The 27083-nt window shown below is 42.4% G+C and overlaps 1 protein-coding gene across 1 annotated transcript; it reads left to right on the top strand.

Annotated features, from left to right (window-relative positions):
• Positions 1-4398: 4398 nt before the first annotated feature.
• Positions 4399-26652, top strand: ADSL (adenylosuccinate lyase). Its single transcript, XM_004447822.5, has 13 exons — positions 4399-4632; positions 7476-7679; positions 10466-10510; positions 11440-11519; positions 19021-19192; positions 19388-19434; positions 20038-20128; positions 20613-20682; positions 20795-20942; positions 21657-21747; positions 24198-24287; positions 24761-24937; positions 26312-26652. The coding sequence occupies exons 1-13, from the start codon at positions 4453-4455 to the stop codon at positions 26396-26398; spliced, it is 1482 nt and encodes a 493-aa protein (XP_004447879.2). The 5' UTR covers positions 4399-4452; the 3' UTR covers positions 26399-26652.
• Positions 26653-27083: the final 431 nt, after the last annotated feature.

Here is a 27083-nt window from a genome sequence, read left to right on the forward strand (position 1 = left end):
ACAGGTTAAGATTAAGAATGTGTTTGTTGGGGTACCTCACTCAACCTACCTCAGTAATAAGTAAACAAAATGTTTTAAAACTACTTGTTTCAAAAATCAAAATGAGGGAAGTGGATTTGGCTTAACAGATAGAGCATCCGTCTACCACATGGAAGGTCCTGGGTTCAAACCCAGGGCCTCCTGACCCATGTGATGAGCTCTCCCAGCACAGTGCTGATGTGCACAAGGAGTGCTGTGCCACCCAGGGGTGTCCCCCATGTAGGGGAGCCCCACACGCAAGGAGTATGTCCTGCAAGGAGAGCCGCCCAGCGTGAAAAAAGTGCAGCCTGCCCAGGAATGGCACCGCACACACAGAGAGTTGACACAACAAAAAGAAACACAGATCCCCAGTGCCTCTGACAAGAATACAAGAGGATACAGAAGAACACACAGTGAATGGACACAGAGCAGATAACTGGGGGGGGAGGGGGGGCAGATAAAAAATACATCTTTTAAATAAAAATCAAAATGACATAAAAATGTACGTTGGGAAGTTTACTCCAGCTCTGTCCCTGTCTTCCTGCATCCTCATCCCCAGTTTATTAGCTTCTTGTGGGCCCTTTCAGTGTTTTTTTTAAATGCAAATATAGGCAAATATATATAATTACTATAAAGGACCTTTTGATTTGTCTCTTAGAGGAAGTTAATGGTGATCAGTGAGTGTGATTTGGAGGAAGGGGAGAGGGAGAAGCCACAGCGCTGCGGCATGAAGCCGAGAGGGCAACTCCTCTATTGAAAACGGATTCAGAAACCTGGGCTGGGGAGTGTTTCCGTTTGCTAAAGGCTGCCAATGCAAAAATGCCAGAAATGGGCTGGTTTTCATCATGGGAATTTATTAGGGTTAAACCTTACAGTTCCAAGGCTGTGAAAATGTCCAAATCAAGGCATCCTCAGAAAGGCTGTCTCACCAAGAGTCGGCTGCTGGTAGATCCTGGACTCCTGCCACTTGGCAAGGCAAAATGGCAGCCAGACTCTGCCGCCTCCAGGCTCACGCTCTCCCCGAGGTCAGCTGCGGCGATCAGGCACAGAGCTCATCTCTCCCTGGGCCTCATTGCTTCCACTTTGGGCTGCTCTGCTGCGTGCAGCCAATGGCCTCTCAGCCTGCTGGGGTTTATCTAACTTTCCGCAGCGGTAGGCGATCCTGGAGTCCTCTCTCACATGGCAGGGTGAAAATGACAACTGTCTTTCTGTGTTCTGTTCATATTAATACATGACTCCAGTAAAAGGCTGAGGACCCACCCTGGGTCGGGCAATCTAATCCAGGGCCTTCACTGAAGCGATCTAATCAAACGTGATCTCCTCAAAAGGTCCCTTGACTGAGTCTAACCAAAAGGTCCCACATACAATAGGTTCATCTGCACAGGAATGGGTTCATTTAAGAATATAGTTTTCTGGGGTCCACAAAAGACTCAGACCAGGACAGGGAGTCTGCATCTATTCTTGCTTCTGCTTCTCACTGCATTCCTGGGGATCACCAGTCACTTTTCACAGGTTAGAAGTCTCAAGTGCTGAAAGATTAAGTAACTTGCCCTGTTGCAAAAATAAGTGGTAATGCCAGGGGTGGTTGATGAAGAGGGAGGAAAAAAAAACTATATATATATGTGTATGTATATATATATATAACTCCATGTTAAGGAGATACCAGAGTGAGTGAAGATGTTTCTGTAGTGGAAGAGACCTATGCATTTAAAAAGAAGGGAGGTAGAACTGGAGAGATTAAAGATTCAAGAAAAAAAAAGTTGAAGAAAGAGGATCCCCCTTCTGTGTGAAATGACAGGACTGGGAGTAGAAACTCCTATTTTGAGGAGGAAAAATAATGGAAAGCAAAGTGAAGGAGAGGCAGGATTGAGGACTGGGAGACTGAGGACATGGTTGAGTTTGCAGTAGTCACAGTGTAAAGTGAAAATATTAAACTTACCTCAGTACCTCAAAGCAGTAACAGCCCTGACACATTCTGCCAAGATTGAGTAGTTACAGGGGTCAAATTATTCACCTTTCCAGAATTCTATCACCCTCAAAACTAATCCTCAGTCAGGAGCCCAGGTGGGCTTCTCCAATGGCACACATGTTCCGGAATTGTGAATGCACTAAGCTCTGATTGCTAATTCTGGAGTCCAGGTGGAGTCATGAAGATTCCATGGAATGAAGACACTGAAGAGGTCTGAGAGAGATTTGGGGCAAGAGGAAACGCAGTGTCAGGATCTACCTTGCATGGTGGTTATGGTGTGTCTTGCTAGGCTAGGCTCCTGTTGGGCAGAGAACCCTGTTCACTGGCTCGTTCATTCAGCGAACACCTATACTGAGCACCTATACTGTGCCAGATCCTGGGCTAAGTGCCAGGGACACAAGGATGTCCAAGACAGACATGGTACCCATCCCCACCATCGTTGGGCAAGGCAAATGACATTAAACTCTGCTGAGAGTTATGAGAGAGGTCTGTAAGAAACCAGAGGTCACTTGGCATCTAAGGAGGCCCAGGGGTAGGAAGAGAGAACACTACCGGCGTGTTCCACAGGTTTCTGAGTGAATCCATAAATAAATGAAGGAGGAATGGAAAAGTACAGGAAAGGAAACTATTGTCAAGGGAGAGCTCTTGAAGACTTAAGATCTAAGCAGCAACTTTTCATGCCCCTGCAATATCACGGTCATTGGGAAAGGGGAACTCACCTCAGCAAACGAGCTAGGAAGTGGTATCCCCATAGGAGTTCTCATTTTAGCGGGGAGTTTAGAAACAAGTAATTTCCAAATGACCTTGTACCTTCTACAGTAGCCCAAAGGAAAAAACGAGTTTGGCACTGTTCAAAACCAGGTGTCAGGAGCCTATTGGCCGGCATTTAAATCCTAGACTTCCTACATGTGCAATCTCAAGGAATTACTCAACCTGCCCAGGCCTTTGTTTCATCATCTGCAAAAAGGTAGTGATGATAATAAACACTCTCTGTGCATTGTGCCAAGGGCTTTTACTTGTATTAATCATTTATTTTTTTAAAGATTTATTTATTCATTCATACACACCCTTGTTGTTTGCGCTCACTGTGTGCTCGTCTTCTCTTTAGGAGGCATGGGAACCAAACCTGGGACCTTCCATGTGCGAGAGAGGCAAGAGGCACTCATTCGCTTGAGTCACCTCAGCCCCCTGTTTTGTTGTGTTTCTCAGTGTCTTTCCTCTTTGTGTCTCCTTGTTGCATCAGCTTACTGCCGTTGCGCCAGCTCGCTGTCTTGCTCTTCTTCTCCAGGAGGCACCAGGAACCGAACCTGGGAAGGGGTAATAAATAAATAAATAAATCTTTAAAAAAATAAAAATAAAAATAAAGGAGATCATGTAGATCACGGGAGTAAATAACTCAGGGCAGTGACAGATAACCTCATTAAGACCTCCATAAATGTTAGTGGTTTTATTACTATTGGCCAAGCAGAGTTGAGTGGGACCATCAGAGACCCTGTTCTGGACCTGGCCTTAAGGAGGAGACAGTTATTCCAGGCTGGAGGAATGCCTTCACCAGGTTGCAGGAGCATGATACCCGCCTGCTGTGCTTGGAACTATTCAGCATAATGGCTAAAAGTGCTGATTCTGAAGTCAGAGAGACCTGCAGATGTCTGGACTCTGCTCCACTTTCTAGCTGTAAGCGTCAGCGAGTCTCCGTTCCCTCCTCTCTTGGTGCTGCTTGGAACTCATTTTTACAGCAGTTTCGCGAATGGAGGGCACTCTTGATGCTCAATGAATACTGACTTCCCTCGAGCATCTTCATTTCTCCCCAGAGCCTTGGTACCAGGGAAAGAGTAGTAGTGGTGGGCAACAATAACACTTAAATAATACATTTACATAATTAAATTTAAATTAATAAAATAATAATTTTATTAAATGACATGAAACACATTTAGGGCTTTCTATGTGCAACAGGTATGGACCCAAGAGCTTTCCCGTCTGACAGAGTCCCCACAACCATCTTGAGAGGCAAGTATTATTGGACTTTTTAACAAGTGGAGAAACTAAGGCACAGAGTGGCTACGCAGATTATTAAGCACTAATCATGTTTCTTGTAAAAGAAGAAAAACACATTCAACCCCAGCAGACAGTAGCTGAAATTCTCCCCACAGGGAAGCGGATGTAGCTCAAGTGATTGAGCTCCGGCCTACCACACGGGAGGTCCCCAGTGCGTTCCCGGTGCCTCCTAAAAAAATGACCAGCACACAACAAACAGACACAGCAAAACGAGGGGGCGGGGAGAAATAAATAAAATCTTAAAAAAAAAAAAAAAAGAAAAAATCCTCCTCACGCCACACCGCCCTGGACTCCAGGGGGCGGGGCCACATGGGGGAAGTCCCACCCCCGCGGGGGGAACGTCCCGCCCCTTCCCGGTCTGTGGATTTCCGTTTCCGCCCTTGCTTGCCCTGTGTGCTCCGCAGGGTCACATGTTGGGGATGGCGGCCGCAGGCGACCGAAGTGTGCTGCTGGCGGCCGGCGGGCCTGACAACTACCGCTCGCCGCTCGCCTCCCGCTACGCCAGCCCGGAGATGTGCTTCATGTTCAGCGACAGGAACAAGTTCCGGACGTGGCGGCAGCTCTGGCTGTGGCTGGCGGAGGCCGAGCAGGTGAGCGGGTCGCGGGTCCCGAGGCCGCACGGGCGCGTGCCGGGCGAGGGTTTAGCTGCTCCGGGAGCTGCTGCCCGGCTCTTTTCCGCGGGTGTTGCGGTTGCCGGGGCGCTGCAGCCCCAGGGAGGAGAGCGGGAGGAGCGGGAGCCGCCGCCGATGGCCGCCTGTTTTTGGTCCGAGGGTTAGCGGCGCCTTGGTGGCGGCGAGAAATGCCACCTGTCGTTTTAGGGAATTCGCCTTGGCGATACCTTACTAGCCGCGGACATCCAGCGCTCTTTACGTGTTCTCGTGCTCATTTCTTTACACTTATCTTCTCGTTTAAATCCTATAGCGGTTTTGCAAAGTAGGTGTTTTTCCTACATGATAGGGTAGAAAAAACAAGCGCGTTATTTGCCTTAGGCCACACCACACGGAACTGGGAGTTGAACCCTGCTTCAGTCCAGAGCCTGAGAGTTTAGACATTTCGTTAGTGACAGGACTGGAATCCGGGTTTTCTAGGCCACTGTTTCTGCCTCGCTAAGCTGCACTTTTCCCCCGAGGAGAGGGAATCAGCTTAAGAGTTAATTAAACGGGATTTGTCGTTCTTACAAGGACTGTATATAAAACTGCGATTTCAGAATAGCTCCGGAGGGGCCTTCCCAGCGGAGTGAAGAAAACCGAACGTGATCCAGGAAGCAACACTATTTAAGGGGGAAATGCCCCAACACCAAGATAGCGTTTTACTAAGCTAGATGGCATCGTGGAAACTGAAGCAATCTGAGGGCATGCTTAGGACCTTGGTTTAGTGGAACTCACCAAATGGGAAATGTTCATCCTAGATTGCCCCCCTCCCTGTCACTATGATTAAGAAAATCAATTGCTATAACAGTACCACATATTTATATAGTACCTTCTGTGTGCCAGGCACTCTTTTAAGACTTTAAGTATATTAGTTGATTAATTCTCCAAACAACCCTGTATGGTAAATACTATTATCTTTTTATTTTACCTATTTGGAAATAGAGGAACTGAGAGGTCTCGTAAACTCTTGGCTGAGATAACAAAAATTTGTAGTAGAAGAGGCCATTATATGGTGAGTTGTGGACTGTGAAAGGTCTGCATGTACCTCTGGTTTGATACTCTCATCTCTATTCTGTAGATGAACATAGTAGTGCTCAAAAAGACATGACCAAGGTCACTATAGCTGGAAAATGGAATGTAGGGTCATCTGAATATGTGTTCTTTGCTCTGTCCAGTCTATACATGGCCTGACCTGCATGCAGGTTTGGTATCTTCTCCCGGGTTTGAATTATCTATTAGCAAAGAATCAAAATTAGCAGGAAAAATTACACCATAATTTAGTAGTTATAAGCAGGATGAGAGGTTAGAAGGGGTGCAGAAAATTAGGAGTGGGGAAAGAATATATTTTGAGAAGAAACATTACATTGGAAGAGAAACCAGTATGGTCAGGCTGCCCCCTACTGCTTTGCTTAGGGAGAACCTCCCTGAGCCATCATCTGACTGTACAGATCCAAGGCAGCACTGCCACATTAGGCCACGGAGCACTTGAAATGTGGCTAGTGTGATTGAGGAAGTGAATTGTTAACTTTCATTTAATTTAATCAATTTGAGTTTCAAAGGCCATATGTGGTTAGTAGCTACCTTATTGGACTGCGCAGGTCTAAGGAGCAAGAGCCTCCCCAGTGTCAGGCCTTGGAGTTTCGAGTGAGGTTTGATTAAATTTTCATTCACCAGTGTATGTATTCAGCACTTGTATCTAGGGTTCTGAGCTATTTCAGGTGCCAGGTTTTTTTTTTTGTTTTTTTTTGTTTTTTCTTTTTTGTTTCTTTTCCATTTTTTGCCAGCCTGATTTTCCCAGAGAGGGATGAATGTAAGATGTTGTTGATTTGTTTATTTTCTCATCAGTGTACCCTGGAATTACTTTTAATTGCACTGAGTCTGCTGTACATAATTTGTCTGCAAAACTTACAGAATTCGTGGTTTTTCTTTTTTTTTTAAAGATTTATTTATTTCTTTCTCTCCCCTTCCCCCCCACCCCGCTTGTCTGTTCTCTGTGTCTATTTGCTGCATCTTCTTTGTCCACTTCTGTTGTCAGCCGCATGGGAATCTGTGTTTCTTTTGGTTGTGTGATTTTGCTGTGTCAACTCCCCGTGTGTGCGGCAGCATTCCCGGGCAGGCTGCACTTTCTTTCGCGATGGGCGGCTCTCCCTACAGGGCGTACTCCCTGCACGTGGGGTTCCCCTACGTGGGGGACACCCTGCGTGGTGGCAGGGCACTACTTGCATGTATCATCAGTAAATCCATCTGGGTCAAGTGTAAAACTGTAGCCTGAGTCCCACTCTTGGGATACTTATGTATGTGTCAAGCACTAATGATTAAGCAATCAATAAAACACTCCTGTCATAGAGTTCATGTTCTAGAGAAAAAGGATAGGCGATAAACATGTACAAATGTCATGTGATAAGTGCTCTAAATAAAACCAGGCTAAAGAGATAGAGCATGACACAGAGGGTATAGTTTTACATTGAAGTTGAGGAAGACATTTCTGAGAAGATAACCTTTGAGAGACAAATGTGTGCTGGAGCAAGCCAGAAAGACATGTAAGGCCAAAAGGAACAGTCAAAATCAGGATTTTGTTGTTGTATATATTAGAGTTTACTTAAAATACAGGTTACAGTGATTCATTGAGAAAATCCCACCCCCATGCCCTCTTAGGTAGGCTGCCTCAAATTTAAGGATGGGGAAAACAAGGCATGACTGCTCACATGGACTAGTTTTTTCTGTGTCACTTCAAGTCCAACAAATGTAATGCCTAAGGTGATTTTATTTTGTGTGTTCTGCAGACATTGGGTTTGCCTATTACAAATGAACAAATCCAGGAGATGAAATCAAACCTGGACAACATCGACTTCAAGATGGCAGCCGATGAAGAGAAACGATTACGACATGATGTGATGGCTCATGTGCATACCTTTGGCCACTGCTGTCCAAAAGCTGCAAGCATTATTCATCTTGGTGCCACCTCCTGCTATGTTGGAGACAATACAGTATGAGCCCATGTTGTTTTGTTTCCACTTAGGACTTAATCTTGGTAATACATTGATACGTTTGATTTCATTTTGCTCAGTTTTAGGAAGTGACTCTTTAGATCTTTATTTTTCAGGGTTTTTTAGCTGAACATGCTCAGAATTTTTCTTCTTTTGGTATCTTTCCAATCTAAACCAAAAGTGCTTAGTGACCTCTATAAAATAAGACCAGCAAACACTGCTTGTGCATTGGTGTGCTGGACATAAGCCAAGATCTTAACCATTTTAGAGACTGAATTAATTTCCCAAAGAGCTTTTCTTTCCAAAGCTTTTTATGACTCTTTGCTGTGACTTCTGAAAAGATGGATTGCATTATAATCGTTAAACAAAGCTTTTAATTTGCAAAAGTGTCCTTTAGTCCAACATGGAAGAGTAACAGCAAGCATTTTCCTGAGGGTTTATTATATGCCAGGCATCATTTTAAGCCCTTTACCTGTCTTACTTCATTTATTCTTCCATATAACCATAAGAGGTAGATATTCTTTCCATTTTTAAACAGCTTTGTTGAATTATACTTTACATACAATAAAATTTACCCATTTTAAATGTATGTATCAATGAGTAGTAGTTATGCAGGTGTTGAGCAGTCCTCAAGCCCCAGTTTTAGGGCACCTCCTTGACACTAAGGAGTTCTCCTATGCCCGCTTGCAGTCAGTCCTGGCTCCTGGCTCCTGCCTCCAGCTCCAGACAATCACTTACCTGCTTTCTATCTCTTTAGTTGTGCCTTTTCTAGAAATGTCACATAAGTGAAATCATACACTGTGTAGTCTTTAGTGTTTGGCTTTATTACCCCAATTTCAGCAGATGAGAACCCTTAAGGAAAGGTTGAAGAACTTGCTTGAGGTCACACAGCTAGGAAGGATACAAGCCAAGATAGAACAGCTCTGAGGTGATTGGTGCTCTAAATTATAATGCTTCTGTGGGATCAGAAGGCAGATCCAGATCAATTTTGATTTCAAGAAGCCAGTATTTTTTTTTTTGGTATTTTTTAAATTTATTGAAGTATGTCACTCATACATAAACATACATAAACAATAAATGTACAGTAATAGTTGTGAACTTACAAAACAAACATATATAACATCATACTGGACTCTGGCACCTCACCCTACTACTAATACCTTACATTATTGTTAAACCTTTCTAACTAATGATTAAAGAGCATTGTCAAAATATTACTACTAGAAGCCAGTATTTTTTAACCTGTCCCAGACACTTCTTCAGTAGACAGAATACATAAATAAAGGCATATGTGTCTAAGGTCAGATAATGGAAAAAGAAAAAGTCTCTCACTTGGAATATCCTTTAAAAGTACTCAATAGTTGGGGTTGAGAAGTTACTGTCTCAAGTGTTGGAGTCGCCTGAAATGTTTACGTCTTGTCTCCTTTGAGCGGTTTAAATTTCTTTTTTTTTAAATAAAGATTTATTTTATTTATTTCTCTCCACTCCCTTGTTGTTTGGACTTGGTGTGTCTGTTCATCTTCTTTCTTTAGGAGGTACCAGGAACCAAAACCCTGGACCTCTGATGTGGGAGGGAGGCACTTACTCACTTAAGCCACCTCCATTCCCTTCTTTGTTGTGTCTTTTTTTTTTTAAGATTTATTTATTTATTTAATTTCCCCCCCTCCCCTGGTTGTCTTTTCTTGGTGTCTATTTGCTGCGTCTTGTTTCTTTGTCCGCTTCTGTTGTCGTCAGCGGCATGGGAAGTGTGGGCGGTGCCATTCCTGGGCAGGCTGCACTTTCTTTTCACGCTGGGCGGCTTTCCTCACGGGCGCACTCCTTGCACATGGGGCTCTCCCACGCGGGGGACACCCTTGTGTGGCACGGCACTCCTTGCGCGCATCAGCACTGCGCATGGCCAGCCCCACACGGGTCAAGGAGGCCCGGGGTTTGAACCGCGGACCTCCCATATGGTAGACGGACGCCCTAACCACTGGGCCAAAGTCCATTTCCCTGTTGTGTCTCTCATTATGGTTTTCCTCTTGTGTCTCTAGTTGTGTCAGCTCGCCATGCCTGCCCATCGTGCCAGCTCATCGTCCTGCTCATCCTCTTTTTAGGAGGCACTGGGAAAGTCCGCTCCCTGCTTTTTTGTTGTGTCTTTCATTGTGTTTTTCTTCTTGTGTCTCTTGTTGCATCATCTTCTTGTGTCAGGTCAGCTTGCCGCACCTGCCCATTGCACCAGCCCAATGTCTTCTTTAGGAGGCACCGGGAACCAAACCACGGACCTCCCACGTAGTAGGCGGGAGCTCAATTGCTTGAGCTACATTTGCTTCTCCCAGTTTAAATTTCTTAAACCTTGATGTTTGGGGGCATGCCTTTCTTTGTTAACAATTATATACATTAAACCTGGGGATGGGATGGGGGGACTAATGGAATGTGCCAAATGCAAGTTTCCCAAAGACTACCAAGAACAGTTCTCTGGAAAGATAAAAAGCTTGTTGACCTGGACAGCTGTCCAGTATTCATCTAGTATTTTCAGTCATTTGAGATACTGCATAAGAAGGGCTTTATAAGTATAAAGATTTTTGTTCTTTATGAATCCCAGTAGTACCGCTTTCTTAGGTTGATATGCTTTTAAAACAATTTTTAAAAAATGACTTCTGTTGGTATCTTCTGACTTGCACAACAGATTACTAATGGTGACTAGGTGGGCAGCCTGAACCTAGTGTGATGGCCAAAAAGAGTTTTGAAATTACATCATTTGAGCAAAGCTGTTTAATGTAAGACCATTTCATTTTCCTTTGCAGGACCTGATTATTCTTAGAAATGCATTTGATCTGCTTTTGCCAAAGGTAAGGAGTGGCAATTTTCCTACCAGCCCTAGCTTCTCTATAATCAGAGAGTGGCACCAGTTAAGAGTCGGTGCAATATAATATATGATCCTGGACTGGATCTACTAATGGAGGAGAAAATGCCCAAAAGGAGGTTATGGGGGCAGCTGAAAAAAATTGGAATGTAGACTCTCTGCTTCATAATTATTTTGTACTTGGTAATTGTACTTCATGTGGTTTCATAGTGAATGTCCTTGTTCTTAGGAAATAGGCGTGAAAGTACAGAGCATGCCTATGCAACCTGCTCTCAAATGTTTAACAAATAGGTAAATAGATACATAGACTGAAAGAACAAATATAGCAAAATGTTAAAAGTTGGTAAATCTAGGTATCCCAGTTGGACTATATTGGAGCCCTGTATTTGTGATAGTCTTGCAACTGGCCTATAAATTTGAAATTATTTCAAAATAAAGAGTTAAAAAAAAATCAGTGCCTTGTAAATCTAAATATATTATCGTTTTCTTTGGTGAATGAGTCCTATATTTAATCTATAGAAATACTTGTCTGTCCTTGGATTAGAACACTTTAAGTGAATGCTTTGTAAAGCATAGCCTTTTAAATGTGAAGCAAGTGTAACCAGAGGCCTGTTGCTGGAATATGTGGGTAAGGATTATGTTTCAGTCTTGTCTTTCTGCACGATCTTTGCCAACGATCTTAAACAATCCTGCAGTAATAGTTTGTGACTTTATTAGGTAGTCAACTCAATTTTCAAACATTGGTTGCTATATTTTTCAAGGTACTTGAGGAAAAAAAGATGAAAAAACATGGCATCCGCCCTCAATAAGCTGGAAGTCTAAAATTATGTAAAATTGTGTAACAGTTTAGTTACTGGTGATGTAATAGACTCAACTTGAATTCACCTTCTTTCTAACACATGGTTTCTCCTGTAGCTTGCCAGAGTGATCTCCCGGCTTGCCAACTTTGCCAAGGAACGAGCTGATCTTCCCACCTTAGGTTTCACACATTTTCAGTAAGTGATATGATTATTTCTTGGGAGTTGGAGTTGATATGTGCATCTGGATTTTAATATTCCTTCAGTTTCTTCCCTTCTCTGCAGTAACCTTTGGATGAAGTGTCCCAAAATATAACTTGAGATCTTTTTGAAATGCTTGTGAGGAATGAGCCTGATATTTACCTTAGAAGCTTTAATAGTGGGAGAATAAATCTAATAGTTTGTTTGGGAAGCACTGGGAAATATGTATCAGTAACTTTAAAAATTATTCATCCTCCTTATTTAAATAATTCCATTCTTTTTTTTTTTCCTTTAAGATTTATTTTGTTTATTTCTCTCCCCTTCCCCCTGTTGTCTGCTCTCTCTGTCCATTCACAGTGTGTGCTTTTCCATCCGCTTGCATTATCCTGAAGCACTGGGAAACGGTGTCTCTTTTTTTTGTTGTGTCGTCTTGCTATGTCAGCTCTCTGTGTGTGTGGTTCCACTCCTGGGCGGGTTGTGCTTTTTTCACGCAGGGCGACTCTCCTTGGTGGAGCGCACACCTTGTGCGTAGAGCTCCCCTACGTAGGGGCACCCCGGTGTGGCACGGCACTCCTTGCACACAGCAGCGCTGCATGTGGGCCGGTTTACCACACGTGTCAGGAGGCCCTGGGTATAGAACCCTGGACCCTCCATATGGTAGGTGGACACTCAGTCAGTTGAGCCATGTCTGCTTCCCTAAATAATTCCATTCTTGAGAATATAGCCCAAGGAAATATCCAATTCACAGGTAAAGCCTTATGTACAAAAATCTTTGTTACACTATTTATGATAGTTAACATCAGAAATCTAATGTCTAGCAAGAAGAGAATACTGTATGGTATATCCACAGGTTGGAATACTATGCAGCCATTATCATGATTCTCTCAAGACTAATAAAGTGGAAATGTGCTCATGTTAATGTTATGGGTGAAAAGACAATGTGTAAATTGCATGAAGATTGGAAGAAAGTATACCAGGGTGGTGAATATTGTTTGCTCTGGTTTATGAGATAATGGGGTCATTTAAGATTTTTCCTGCTTTTTGTATTTTTGTTTTTTAAAATGTGTACATATTTTTTATGACTGCTAAATAAAATACTTTGTTAAAGACTCATGGTTTTGTTTTTTGGTAAGTTGACAGTGATAAGTTTTGAGTGATATTATTTCAGTAGTGGTGTACTAGGATCTGCCGTATGGTTTTTGTTTTGTTTTGTTTTTCTATAAATTTTTATTTTGAAATAATCTCAAACTTACAGGACAGTTAGAAAAATAATACACAGCCCATACAGAAAACTCCAGCTTAACATTTTCCCACATTTGTCGTATCATTCTATCCATCTGTCCATCCATCATGTTTATCAGTCTATTTTCAGAACATTTAATTACAGACTGTATATGTCGTGCTCCTTAAACACTTAATACTGCTGTGTATATTCCTGTGTATAAGGATATTCACTTATGTAACCACCTTAAGTGCAGTTAGCAAGATAAGAGAATTAACATCAATAAAAAGCTTTTCTTTTTTCTTTTAAGATTTATTTATTTATTTATTTCCCCCCTTCCCCTCTTGCCCTGCTGTTTCTGCTGTCTGTGTTGTCTTCTCATTTTCTCTCCTCTTGGATTCACTGGGATTTGATCCTGGGGACCTCTGGTGTGTTGAGAGGTTCCCTGTCAATTGCACCATCTCAGTTTCTGATTTCTACTATGCCTCACCTTGACTCTCCCCTTGTCTCTCTTTTGATGTGTCATCATCTTGCTGCGTGACTCACTTGCTCAGGCACTGGCTCACCACACAGTCACTTGCATGGGCACTGGTTTGCCGTGCAGGCATACTTTCTCTTCTTTTTCACCAGGAGGCCCGAGGGATCGAACCCAGGTCATCCCATATGGTAGGCGGAAGCTCTTAACACTTGAGCCACATCTGCTTCCCCCCCCGCCGTATGCTCTTTTTATCAAAGATTTATTTATTTATTTCTCACCCCACCCATATGTTCTTTTCTTTTTTTTTTTTTTAAGATTTATTTTTTATTTATTTCTCTCCCCTTCTCCTATTCCCCACCAGTTGTCTGGTCTCTGTGTCCATTCACTCTGTGTTCTGTGTCCACTTGTATTCTTGTTAGCAGCACCAGGAATCTGTGTCTCTTTTTGTTGTGTCATCTTCCTGCGTCAGCTCCATGTGTGCGACGCCACTCTTGGGCAGGCTGCACTTTTTTCGCGTGGGTTGGCTCTCCTTGCAGGGTGCATTCCTTGTGTGTGGGGCTCCCCTACACTGGGGACACCCCTGCATGGCACGGCACTCCTTGTGCGCATCAGCACTGTGCGTGGGCAGCTCACCACACAGGTCAGGAGGCTCTGGGGACAGAACCCTGGACCTCTCGTGGTAGGCGGACATCTATCAATTGAGTCAATCCATTTCCCCCATATGTTCTTTTGAACCTTTTCTCCTTCCTTATCAAATTCTATTGGGAGCAGATGTGGCTTAAGTGGTTGAGTGCCTGGCTCCCACATGGATGTCCCTGATTTGGTTCCCAGTGCCTCCTGAAAAAATGAAAACAACAAGCAAAACAAAAAAACTTAGGGGTGCTGATGTGGCACAATGGTTGAGTGCTGGCTTCCCAAATATGAGGTCCCAGGGTTCATTCCCTGGCCCCTGGTACCTCAAAAAAAAAAAAAAAAAAAAAAAATCCTGTCCAGGACCACATATTGCATTTATTGCCATTGTCTCTTTAATTGTTCTTTCTTTTTAATTGTGGGGACATATATACAACATTAACTTTCCCATCTCAAGCAGTGGAATTCATCACACACACTGTTGGACTACCCTTACCACTTTCCATTAATAAAAATTTTCCCATTCTCCCAACAGAAACCCTATGCCCACTATTCATGAACTCACCATTCCCCTGTGTCATCCCCCCTATCCCTACAACCTACACTCTATTAATACTTTCCATCTCTATGAGCTTGCTTATTCAATATTTTCTTTAAATTTCCTAGTTTCCTTCAGGTTGTAGGGGTGGGGGAAATGTTGGGTTGTGTAAAACACCTTTTCTCCATCAATTGAGATGATCATATGTTTTTTTCACTTCATACTGTTAATGTGGTATATTACATTGATTTTTATTATGTAGGACCATCCTTGTATTACTGGAATAAATCTTTGTATTCCCAGAATGAATCGTGGTGTATAATTGTTTTATAAACTGTCGGATTCAGTTTGCCAATATTTTCTTCAGGATTTTTATGTCTTAATAAGGATTATTGCTCTGTAATTTTATTTTCTTGTCCTGTCTTTATCTGGCTTTGGAATCAAGGTAATGCTGGCCTCATAATATGGGTTAGGAAGTTCTTTCTTCTTGTATCTTTTAGAAGCATCTGAAAGGGACTGGTGTGAAATCTTTTAAATATTTGGTAGAATTAAGCCTTGAAGCTATCTGGAAGGGTTTTGATTACACAGTCTCTTTACTTATTACTGGTCTGTTGAGATTTTCTATATTGCATCAGATTAAGTAATTTATAAATTTCTAGGAATTTGCCCGTTATTTTTAGATTTTCCAATTTGTTGGCATCTAATTGTTCAAAGTCCCCTCTTAAAATTCTTATTTCTATAAGGTTGGTCGTCATGACTCTACTTTGGTTTCTGATTTTAGTTATTTGTCCTCTCTTTTTCTTTATCAGTCTGGCTAAAGATTTGCCTATTTTCATCTTTTCTAACAAACACCTTTTGGTTTTGTTAATTCTATATTACTTTTTTGTTCTTTATTTTAATTATCTTTGCTCTAATCTTTACTATTTCTTCCTTCTACTATCTTTGGGTTTAGTTTGCTCTTCTAGTATCTGGGTGTGAAGTTTTGTTATTGAGTTATGATCTTCTTTTTAATGTAGGCATTTAGAGTTATAAATTTCCCTCTGAATACTGCCTTCACTATATCCCATGAATTTTTTTAAAATTTATTTTTATTTATTTCTCTCCCCTTCCCCCACCCCCTGTTGTCTGCTTTCTGTGTCAACTCGCTGTGTGTTCTTGTGTGTCCATTTGCACCCTTGGTGGCACTGGGAAACTGTGTCTCTCTTTTTGTTACATTATCTTGCTGCGTCAGCTCTCCATGTGTGTGGCGCCACTCCTGGGTAGGCTGCGCTTTTTTCATGTGGAGCAGCTCTCCTTGCAGGGCGCATTCCTTGTGTTATTAACTTATAGTTTGAGACCTGGAAAATGGCCTCCTGAAGATGGGCTGCTGGCAGTCCTTGGCTTCTCTGCCACATGGTGGCATCTGCTCATCTCTCTCCTTTTTTGGGTTTCATTTACTTCAGCTTCTTGCTTCCATGGTTTCTCCCTCTCTGTATTCTGTTTATAAGGGACTTCAGTAATAGAAATAAGACCCATAAGTAGCCTCATTAAAAGGTCCTACTTAGAATAGGTTCACACCCACAGGATGGACTAACTGTAAGAACATGTTTTCCTAGGGTACACAAAGTTCCAAACCATCACAGTGTGCCAGGTCTGACCCTCCTCATTGATGTTTTCTAAGGCTTTAATCTTCTCCTTCACCTGGGCCATCACTTCCTCTTTCTTTGTATGCTTTGTAATCTTTTGCCAAAACCTGGGTATTTTTTTGTATTTTAATGTGTTATCACTGATATTATGACTCTGAGACATCTATTCCTTTAGTTCGTATCCAGCTAGTGTTAGGAGGAGCTTTCCTTGAATGCCAAAGGCTAACAGAAAAGGGAAAAAAGAAAATATCTTTCTTGCTTGTTGCAGATTGACCTGCCTCAGAGCTTAGCCATACCATGAATTCTGAGAATATCTTGAGGTCAAAGCATAGGGACCTCTATGGTTCTTACTGTACATGTGTTTTGTCTTAGATGTGTGCATGTATGCATGTGGCCCCGGGATTTCCCTGTTGGAAAAAATGTCCCATCTTCCCCAGGAAACCGTTTTCCTCACAGTCTTGAGCATTGCGCTTTATGTCTCACAGACAGCAATCCCTTGCCTGCAAGCCACAACTAGACTGCTCTCCCACAGCGTTCTGTAAGAGGGTCCTGTGGCTGCCTTCTGCATGCAGGACAAGTTCTGGATCAGTGAGTCCCTCAGGCTGGCCACCACCAGACGTACACTCAGAATGTGTGCATGTGCTTTACTCTTCTCCCACCAGGACCAGGGAAGCACTGTGGGAGCACGGGCTGGCTCCGCATCAGGCTGGGGAGAAGCCCACTTGGGTGCTATTAAGTTGCCTTTTCCTTGATTTGTGCTCCCTGTTACTGCCATCCTTTAACTGTTTTCTGGACTGTTGAGAAAGATGTTTCTTCCAGTTCTTGCTGGTTGTTCAGGGCTTCTCAGTCTGTCGTCTTGACGACAGTCTGCCTTATGTTTTGATGGGATATCACTGTGGCATCAAAGCAGCATCCCCTGTAACTTTTGAAAGCCTCCTGAGCTTAGTAGTCCTTAAAGTTAGGGCCTCCACCGACTGGCAGTTGTTCACATGAACGAGCACTCTGTCATGTGTGGCTTGACCATGGCAAGTGTTTCCTTCTTGCTGGCTGCTTCTCTGCAAACCAAGTGTTGCCTGTGCTGCTGCTCCCTCCTGCTCGCATGTTTCTTGGAGCATCTCATGGACTCCAGGCTTTCCAGTAAATACTGGAATGCCTGCTTTCCCTAGAAATTGTCTTGCTGCTTAGGCATCACCTCACTATGTCAGTCCATGCAGTTTTGTTTTCAGTACCACTTTTTTGGGATATAATTCACATACCATGTAATTCACCTTTTAAAGTATGTGATTTAGCGGATTTTAGTATATGCACAGAGTTGTGCAGTCATAACCACAATCTGATTCAGAACATTTTCTATCACTCTGAAAAGAAACCCTGCTACCCATTACCAGTCACTCCCCATTTTCCTCCAATCCCAACCTCTCACAACCACTAAACTACTTTCTGTCTATGGATTTGTCTATTCTGGATATTATTTATAAATTGGATTATATAATATGTGATCGTTTGTAACTGGATTCTTTTACTCAGCATAATGTTTACAAGGCTCTTCCATGTTGCAGCGTGTATCTATCTATAATTCATTCCTTTTTATGGCTGAATAGTAAATATTCCATTGTATGGATTATTCTACATTGTACTTATTCAGCAGTTGGTGGACATTTGGGGCTATTATTAATAATTGCTGCTGAGATCAAGTCCACACAAGTTTGTTTTGTTGTTTGTACCAGCAATCTCTGAGCGGGAGTTAACTAGGAAAACTGTTCCCTGAGTGCTTTGGGGACAGACAACGGCTTGTGATGTAGGCACAACAGCTTGTGATGTATTATAGACATTCCTAGTGCGGTGCCTTGATGCCACCAGCTGACTGGGAAAATCCTATTTGGGTTGGGCTCAGTCATCTATTAGAACTCAGACATTATTGCAGTTATTCATAATTATGTATTATGTTCAAAAATAAACCCACATTGGATTGATTAGACTTTAGACTAAAAATAGAGATATTTGCTGTTCCATCTTTTGGGGTTTTCCACAACATGGCTGGCTCCTCACAAAGGCCTTTCTTAACTGTCTGGCTAAAGTAGACTTCTCAAGTCTCTTCATAGCTTTTAAAATATCAATTATTTTGGTTATTTTATTTGTTTACATTTTAAGCTCCATTGGGCAAGGGCAGGGACCTTGTTTTATTCACTCTTGTATTTTCAGTACTGGAAACTTATTAGATGTTTGGCATATATTTGTTAGACAAATATGTAATATGTTTCTTGAGTATATAATTTAGTTCTTGCCACAGTCTGGGGATATAGCCATGAATAAAACTATTGTCTGTTAAATTAAGTTGCCTCCCGGCAATGAAGAAAGAGCTATAGTAGTAGCCCGTTAGTTTTGTGATATTTAAATATACATAGGGAAGCGTACGTGACTCAACTGATAGAGGGTCTGCCTACCATATGGAGGGTCCAGGGTTTGATACCCAGGGCCTCCTGACCTGTGTGGTAAGCTGGCCCATGCGTAGTACTGCCACGCGTAAGGAGTGCCAGGCTCACAGGGGTGCCCCCATGTAGGGGTGCCCCACGTGCAAGGAGTGCACCCCGCAAAGGAGAGCTGCCTTGGGTGAAAAAAAAGCACACCCCGGCCAGATGACACCACAAAAAAAAGACGCACTTTCCCAGTGCTGCCTGATAATACAAGCGGACACAGAAGACACAGCGAATGGACACAGAGAGCAGACAATGGGTGGGGGGGAGGGAAGGGGAGAGAAATAAAAAAAATAAGTCTAAAAAATAAAAAAATTAAATTACAAAACTAAGAAAACAAAAATTATTAGAAATAAATAAATATACATAAATGATGTTAAATCGCTTTAACTGTCATGTGGTCTTGTTTTATTAGTTTCTCCAACCCTTACTTCACTTTCCCCCCAACCCAGGTATAGTGGTGGCTATTAGAAGAAACAATGAAGTTAGGTTCGGTTTGAGACTTCAGTGTCCTCTGTGGGTTATTTTCAGGCCTGCTCAACTGACCACAGTTGGGAAGCGTTGCTGTCTCTGGATTCAAGATCTCTGCATGGATCTCCAGAACTTGAAGCGAGTCCGAGATGACCTGCGCTTCCGAGGAGTGAAGGGCACCACCGGCACTCAGGCAAGCTTCCTGCAGCTCTTCGAGGGAGACGACCAAAAGGTATTCTGAAAGCTACCTGTGGGACACACCAACTCCAGGCTGGCCTCCAGGATAATGGGAGAGATTGAGGGCTGGGTGAGATCTTTGAACTGGAAAAATTACAGAGGACAGAAGAACTGGGCAGAACGATATGCTGAAATATTCTCCTCCTAGACTCACCTGGATTTCTATAGGGATGTGTCTTTTTTCTCCAAGGTCGAGCGTCTTGACAAGATGGTGACAGAAAAGGCAGGATTTAAGAGGTAGGCAAGTGGGGACAGTGTTGGCCTCACCATCAAGCCAGTGACAATCCTGTGTTTGGCATACCTCTAGATTTGACCTTAACTTTTTCTCCCTTGCTTCTTCCACCCATTCCCTTCTTTTCTGGCTAGACTTCATTTTCTTACAGACTTTATTTTCTTATAGTCTGGATTCTTATTTTCTTACCATCTGTAAGTACAAAAGAAAACTGGTTATTTCTGAGTTTATAAATTAGTCTCATCCATGTCATTGTGGTTTGTATCCTTTATTGAGGGCCTCCAAAGGTTTCATCTGAAATCTGACCATTTCCATTGAGGACCACAAGGCTCTACTAGAGCTCCTCCTGGGCTCTTCTGTGGGGTTGTGGGGCAGGACATGTCACACTAGACCGTGTTTTCTCCTCGGGTCACAGTGGCTTCCTGGATATTATGAAAAGGATGGAAGCACAATTTGTCCCAAGATCAAGTTATCAGTCAGCCCCCTCAGCTCAGTGTGACTTAGCATACCAGTATGATGAAACTTTTGCTTAGGAGCTGTTTTTACCTGTTTGACAAAATCACGTTTTGAAATATTTTAACTTGAGGTTCTTTCCTATTTATTCCTAGGGCTTTCATCATAACGGGGCAGACCTATACACGAAAAGTGGACATAGAGGTGCTGTCTGTGTTGGCAAGCTTGGGGGCGTCAGTACATAAGGTGAGCAGTGAGCGCTTGGAGCGGGGTGGGGCTTCAAGGTACCACAGACAGACCAACAGATCAAATCAGCCTCAGGCTTTTACTTAATGGTGTTTCTCAGGAGATATCTAATGTCATTTTTAATGATTTGTGGCCTGTAGGTGGAGCCTCTTTAATTAAAGTGTGTTAAAGGGAAAGACTGGCCTCAGCATCCTCATCAGAGTTACTCCAAGGGTTGCAATATGTCCACCCTCTTCAGAGGTGTGTTAAAATTAGTCTTGCCGTTGTCTTCTCATGATGTCTTAAGTAGTGCTTCACAAAAACGTCTCCACACTCGTAGAATTTGTTATCCAGCTTTCCAGGAGCAGAGAGTCTGAGCTCGTGGCAGGATATGCTGGTCTTCGACTCAGCAACCCTGCACTGAAGAGCTCATGTCCTTCATCAGTCTAGTCCCTGCTCCCAGATTCCTATCTACTAAAACTGGGGTTTCCCTGCTTTCCCCCAGATTTGCACTGACATCCGTCTCCTGGCAAACCTCAAGGAGATAGAGGAACCCTTTGAAAAACAACAGATTGGTGAGTGTCCGGTGGCAGCCAGGGAGGCTGGAGATGAAAGTTAATAGCTCACCTGGTGGCAGACTGTCCTGAAGTCTTTTTTCCTCAGCTTCTCGCCCTCTCATTTGTGTAGGCTCGAGTGCAATGCCGTACAAACGGAACCCCGCGCGTTCAGAGCGTTGCTGCAGCCTCGCCCGGCACCTGATGACCCTCCTCATGGACCCACTGCAGACAGCATCTGTACAGTGGTTTGAACGCACACTGGATGATAGTGCCAACCGGTTAGTGGAACAGGGATGTCACATATATAGCAAGTTGGGAGGAGGATAGGAGGAAGGCCTGGAAGTACGAGGATGCATTTAAGTATCCATTCCCTCCTTGTCCCCAGGAGCCTGAATACTTTTTTAGCAGGGCACGACCTAATCAGATTAGCCTGGTAAAACATCCTGGCAACAATTCAGTGAATTAATTGGAAGAGGACATGGATCCAGTCAGACCAAGTTAGAGGCTACTTTTAAAATTTCAAGTCTATACTGGCACAATGGCCATGTGAGTAGAGAAGGGCAAAGTCTAAGGCAGGTTGGCTGGCCTTGGTGGTTGATTGGATTGACTCTGTGGAACTAGGTGACGGTGCCAGTGCCATTGACTGAAGCCGAAACTACCAAGAGAGGAAGAACAGGTTTAAGATGATGAGTAGAAGGCAATCAGAAAGTCGCTGAATTAAATGTGGGTTTGTGGTACCTAAAGTGAGGCAGGTGGAGCTCTCCAGGAGTTTATAAGGCTTGGGCAAGTGGGTCTGGGCTGGAGGTGATGAATTTGAGTGTCATCAGGATATTGGGTTAATTGTAGTCTTAAGATTGAAGGAAATTGTCTAAGGAGTATATATGACATGGGAAGTCAAAAGGACTTAAGTCAGCCTCTCCGGATATGGCCTTTATTTCACTGAAATTTTTATTTGTTCAAAGAGATAACTGAATTGGCTGTTTGTTTTCTAGCCGTATCTGTTTGGCCGAGGCATTTCTCACTGCAGATACTATCTTGAATACGCTGCAGAACATTTCTGAAGGATTGGTGGTATACCCAAAAGTAAGAGACCTTAAAACGGATTATAGCGAGGGTTTGGAACGTGGGAATGAGTGTAGTCTTGTCTTGCTGTGGGTGAATGTATTGGGGGAGATGTGTTCTCATGCTGTCAGCGTTCTGCCAACTGGAGCTTTTCGTTCAGGTCTTGACATAAGCTCTGGAGAATTAAGTCTTCATGGAATTCATGGACACATTTATAGAAAAGACAAAAAGAAGTACTTTAAATTGGCCTAAATTGCCCACTGGCATGAATGAGTCTTCAGCTCTGGTATGCCTAGACAGAGTAGTGAGTTCCATTTGCCTGCTTCTAAATACCTGTGGCAAATGGGTACATTTCCATTATATCTGACTCTTGAGGTTAGACTCTGAAATTTAACAACTTGAGGCTTTAGGAATCATTCCTATGTAGCAGCTTTTTAAAAAGTTCACTTAAATCATTATTTCTTTTTTTAAAAAATCAAAATAATACTCTGGAATAACCATGCATTAGACCACAAGGGAAATCTCAGCAAATTTCTCACGTTTTATATTATTGTAACTGTAGGCATTGACTGTAGTTCAATGAAATTAGAAAGCAATAAAAAATTTGGAGCTCCAAAAAAAAAAAACATATATGTTCAGACATTAAGGAAACCTATTTCTAAACAATTGAGGGCATAGAAAAAAAAACACTAAAACTTCAGAAATCATTTGAATTGCATAAAAACAAAGGACTACATATGTAAATAAAGATAACTAATATTTATAAAGGGATTTATCATTAAATTCATTCATTATAAAATATAAAAGTTAAAAAAAATGACTTCAACTCAGGAAGCTAGATAAACATCAAAAGAAATAGTGGGTCAATCACAAAAATTGAAAGAAATATATAGACTAGAAGTTACAAATTATAAACAACTGTCACCAACAAAATGGTACTGATAAATAAAACCTAAAATTTCTTTATATTTCTTTATAAAGTCTAATAAATTAGGAAATATTAGCAAGTATAATTTAAAAAAATAGGGGGAGCAGATGTGGCTCAAGCAAATGAGCTCCTGCCTCCCACATGGGAGCTTCCAGGTTTGGTTCCCAGTGCCTCCTAAAAAAAACAAAAACAGCAAAACAAATGAAAAAAGCAACTCAGGGAAGCCAATGTGGCCCAGTGGTTGAGTGCTGGCTCCCCACATTTGAGGTTCTGGGTCCAATCCCAGGCCTCCAGTACCTCAAAAAAAAAAAAAAAAAAAATATATATATATATATATATATATATGTATGTATGTATGTATGTAAAGGGATGGGGAACAACTTGAAGGGCATAAAAGGACATAACTACAGATGTAAACATGATTTTTCAATTTCATGAACAACAATGGACAGGCTGCTCTAATTGCTGCAAGGATCTGCCAGATTACACAAGGACATTCTCCTTCCCAATCCAAGGATTCTTCCAGGCAGTGATGCCAAACCAGTAGAAAGGATGACAAAGTGGATATCCAACTATTTTATTTAACTATACTGACATTGGTGAAATTCAGTAGAGGGAACAACAGATCAGTATATATACATCCAAAAACATAACCCAAACCGCTTAAACATGCAGTCTCTAAATGATTCTTATACCCTGATTATTTTGCTATAAAAGAAGCAAAGAAACAGCAAAAAGCTTCTAGATGTCACTCTGGAATGTTGTCACATTGGAGTACACCTCTAAATGCTGTTTATTGTCTCTGGGACTATTCTCATAGTGTGATTTCCATTACCAAAAGGCTTGAGTTCCATTGCCAGGGGGTGTGGCATTTCACCTTTAATAAAAGCTTGATTCTGCATGGTTAAAACAAAAGGAAACTCTGGATTAATAAGAAAACTGAAAAATATATTGTAGACTCAAACAACCCATTAGTCTACTTTTTTTTTTTTAAAGATTTATTATTATTTTTTTATTTCTTTCCCCTTCCCCCCCCACCCCAGTTGTGTGTTCTCTGTGTCCATTTGCTGCGTGTTCTTTGTCCACTCTGTTGTTGTCAGCAGTACGGGAATCTGTGTTTCTTTTTGTTGCATCATCTTGCTGCGTCACCTCTCCGTGTGTGCAGCACCATTCTTGGGCAGGCTGAACTTTGTTTTGCGCTGGGCAGCTCTCCTTACGGGGTGCACTCCTTGCGCTTGGGGTTCCCCTACGCAGGGGATACCCCTGCGGGGCACGTCACTCCTTGAGCGCATCAGCACTGCGCGTGGGTCAGCTCCACACGGGTCGAGGAGGCCCGGGGTTTGAACCGCAGACTTCCCATGTGGTAGATGGGTGTCCTAACCACTGGGCCAAGTCTGCTTCCCAGTCTACTTCTCTTTTCTCCATAAATAACATAGTACATTTCCCTCCTGTGCATTTTGTTTGGCATAGTTGATATCCTCCTGTGTTTGACTGTTAACCTCAAGGTATCTCTTCTGGCCCTTCACTCATTCTTTCCTTCTAGGTAATTGAGCGGCGCATCCAGCAAGAACTGCCCTTCATGGCCACTGAGAACATCATCATGGCCATGGTGAAAGCTGGTGGTAACCGCCAGGTTAGTAACCCCTTGTGCTTCTGGATAAATTTAGTTCTGCTCTTTCTAATCATGGTATTAATACAGAACAATGACCATATTCTGTCATAAAAACTGGCTTCTTTCTGGCAGGTGATTGTGGTGAACTTAGTTACTAAATGTGAATTAATCACTTGTAGAAAAGGTCCACTGAGTGAAGGAATTAGGTTTGAATTTCTGTTAAGAAGTGATGGGAAGTGAGCAGGAAACTGGAGCAGATGGGTCATGAGGCTGTAGAGAGAAGAGTTAGGGAGAGGTGGGTTTCCACTTCACATTTGCCCTAAGATGTGGTCAGAGAGCTAAGATCCAGGTAGAGTCAGACTCTGAGGGAACCACAGCCTAGATAGCTGATTACCCCCTGTGTAGACAATATGGACATGAAGTGAAAGACTTTTCAAGAGCTTTCAAGTGCCCCCTGTTGGTGGTAAGCTGACACTACTTCAATCTCTTTCCAGGATTGCCATGAGAAAATTAGAGTGCTTTCTCAGCAGGCAGCTGCTGTGGTCAAGCAGGAAGGGGGTGACAATGACCTCATAGAGCGTATCCAGGCTGATGCCTACTTCAGTCCCATTCACTCCCAGCTGGACCAGCTACTGGATCCTTCTTCTTTTACGGGTCGTGCATCCCAGCAGGTAATTGTCCATTAGAACACAAATGCATTCGTTCACACTGCTGGCCTGTAGACCCTGGAATGCTATCTTTGATGTTTCTACTTTATGGGAGGAATAGGGTTGGGTAGAATTCAAAGCAAGTTGCTAGCTAAAGTGGAAAGATTTGGCTGCTTCGAGTTGCCTTAAATATTTCTCTTGTGTGTGAATTTCTCTGAATTTTCTTTTGGTCTAGAGAGAACCTGTGTGGTAAAGTGGACAAAGATTGGGTTTTAATGTCTGGTAGATCTGGATTCAGTCCTCACTTTGACATTTACTGGCTGACAGGTGAAAAGCCTATCTCTCATAGTGCTGTTGTGAGGGTCAAATGAAAGGCTGAGCATGGCAGCTGTAGTAGCATAGTGCTTGGTTCATAGTAGGTACTCAGTTACTATTCATCATTCTTCCTCTAGACCTTTTGGAGAAGACTAGATAACTTAACTGAGAAAATGTTTACTGTGTACAAAGCAGGTGCTCAGTTTGTCAGTGGGTGCTTGGGTAATGTGTTTAATTCTAGGGATTTAAAGATGAATAGAAATCCTTGTCTTTAAAATGTTCACACCTAAGTGGTGAATAGGTAAATACAGTGCCAAGCTGTAAGTATACGCAGGAATTGAAGGAAGCACAGCTTCTTTGGGGACCACAAAGAAGGAATCCTAACCCTTTCAAGGTGTACAGTTGTATAAGTTACGAAAGACTTCTTAGAAGGGAGGATGTCTAAGCTGGGAGGAGTAGGAGTTATCCTGGGAAGCTCAGGCTGAAAGAAGATGGAAAGCACATAGAAAGGAAAAACTACAATCAGGTTGGGTGTTGCTTGAGTTATAAATTGCCCCAGAAGTAGTTACATGAAGCTAAAGAGAGATATGTAAAGTGTGGATTTGAAAGAGTTAAGACTGAAGCTAGGGAGACCAGTAAAAAGGCTATGCATTGGGCCAAACAGTAGAGGAGAGGGACTTGGAGCTAAGGGAATGGTGGTAGATCTAGAAGAGGGGAGGGATTTAAGGAATATTTAGGAGCTTAATCACTTGATATTTGGTTGAGTGGAAGTGGAAGAGAAGAAGAAAAAATCCATCAGGATTTTAGGCTTGCTAACCAGGGAAGACTTGGTTAAACCAACTGAGAGAACACAGATAGGCTAGTGTGTGAGGATCGATGATGTATGATGTGGGCGTGGGAGGTGTGGAGTTGCCTGTGTCTAGGGAGGGATTTCTGCCAGGCATTGAGGAAAACAGAAGTTCAGGGGTGGGGGTAAAAGCTTTATCAGATTTTAGGTTGCAGTGATATAAACAGACATTGAAAAAATATTGACTTATATCTTAGCATTTTCTTTTGTCTTACATTTCTTTTCATCTTTGGCAGGTACAGAGATTCTTAGAAGAGGAAGTATATCCCCTGATAAAACCATATGAAAGTGTGATGGAAGTGAAGGCAGAGCTCTATATCTAGAGCCAGAGGAGAATTAAAGAAAATCATTGCTGGTTTTTTAAACTTGTATTTATGAGACACAAAAATACTGTTACTCTAGTACTTTATTTTACTTAAGGACAAATTTTTTATCTTAATTTGATACAGCACTTTTCTTCTTTCAGTGGTGCTTTCACATATGTGAAAGTTTACAACAAAATATGTTGTAGTGGGCTCTGATTGTTTAACGATACCAACTTGCATAATAAATGTAGTGCATAGGTTGCTTTCTCTTATTTTCAAGTGTATTTTCCAGCTGCCTCATCAATCCTCCTTTTCACGTGTGCACATGATTGTGAGGTAGCAAGAAATTCCTGTTCCTCTTTCCTGAAGGTGAATTTGCTCTGGGTCTTGCTAAATAACCTGGACTCAGTGTTTCGGTGTGGTGGGTACCTTTATTTCAGTTATATTTGGCTAGAAAGAATAAGTAATAAAGTTTGGAGCTACATTATAGTGATGTCATCATCAGACTTATGCAGCCCAAGGTACGCCAGACCTCCTTTCATCCTTTGATAAGGCATGTATGTCAGGGAAATGCTAGTTGGGTATATAGATTTCCTCAGGGCACTTGACACTCTTTATTCTTTGATATGTGGATTTATAGATGATTGACCCGACTGTAGCCAAGCAATACTGAGTAATGAATTATACACCTCGAAGGAGAATA

Source organism: Dasypus novemcinctus, chromosome 12 (assembly GCF_030445035.2).
Source record: "Dasypus novemcinctus isolate mDasNov1 chromosome 12, mDasNov1.1.hap2, whole genome shotgun sequence".
NCBI classification, from domain to species: domain Eukaryota; kingdom Metazoa; phylum Chordata; class Mammalia; order Cingulata; family Dasypodidae; genus Dasypus; species Dasypus novemcinctus.

Excerpts from the sequence above, each read along its gene's own strand:
- ADSL (XM_004447822.5), top strand. The coding sequence starts at position 4,453 with ATGTTGGGGATGGCGGCCGCAGGCGACCGAAGTGTGCTGCTGGCGGCC. Across the intron at positions 7,680-10,465 it reads GCTATGTTGGAGACAATACA|GACCTGATTATTCTTAGAAA; the intron begins GTATGAGCCCAT and ends TTTCCTTTGCAG. Across the intron at positions 21,748-24,197 it reads GATTGGTGGTATACCCAAAA|GTAATTGAGCGGCGCATCCA; the intron begins GTAAGAGACCTT and ends CTTTCCTTCTAG.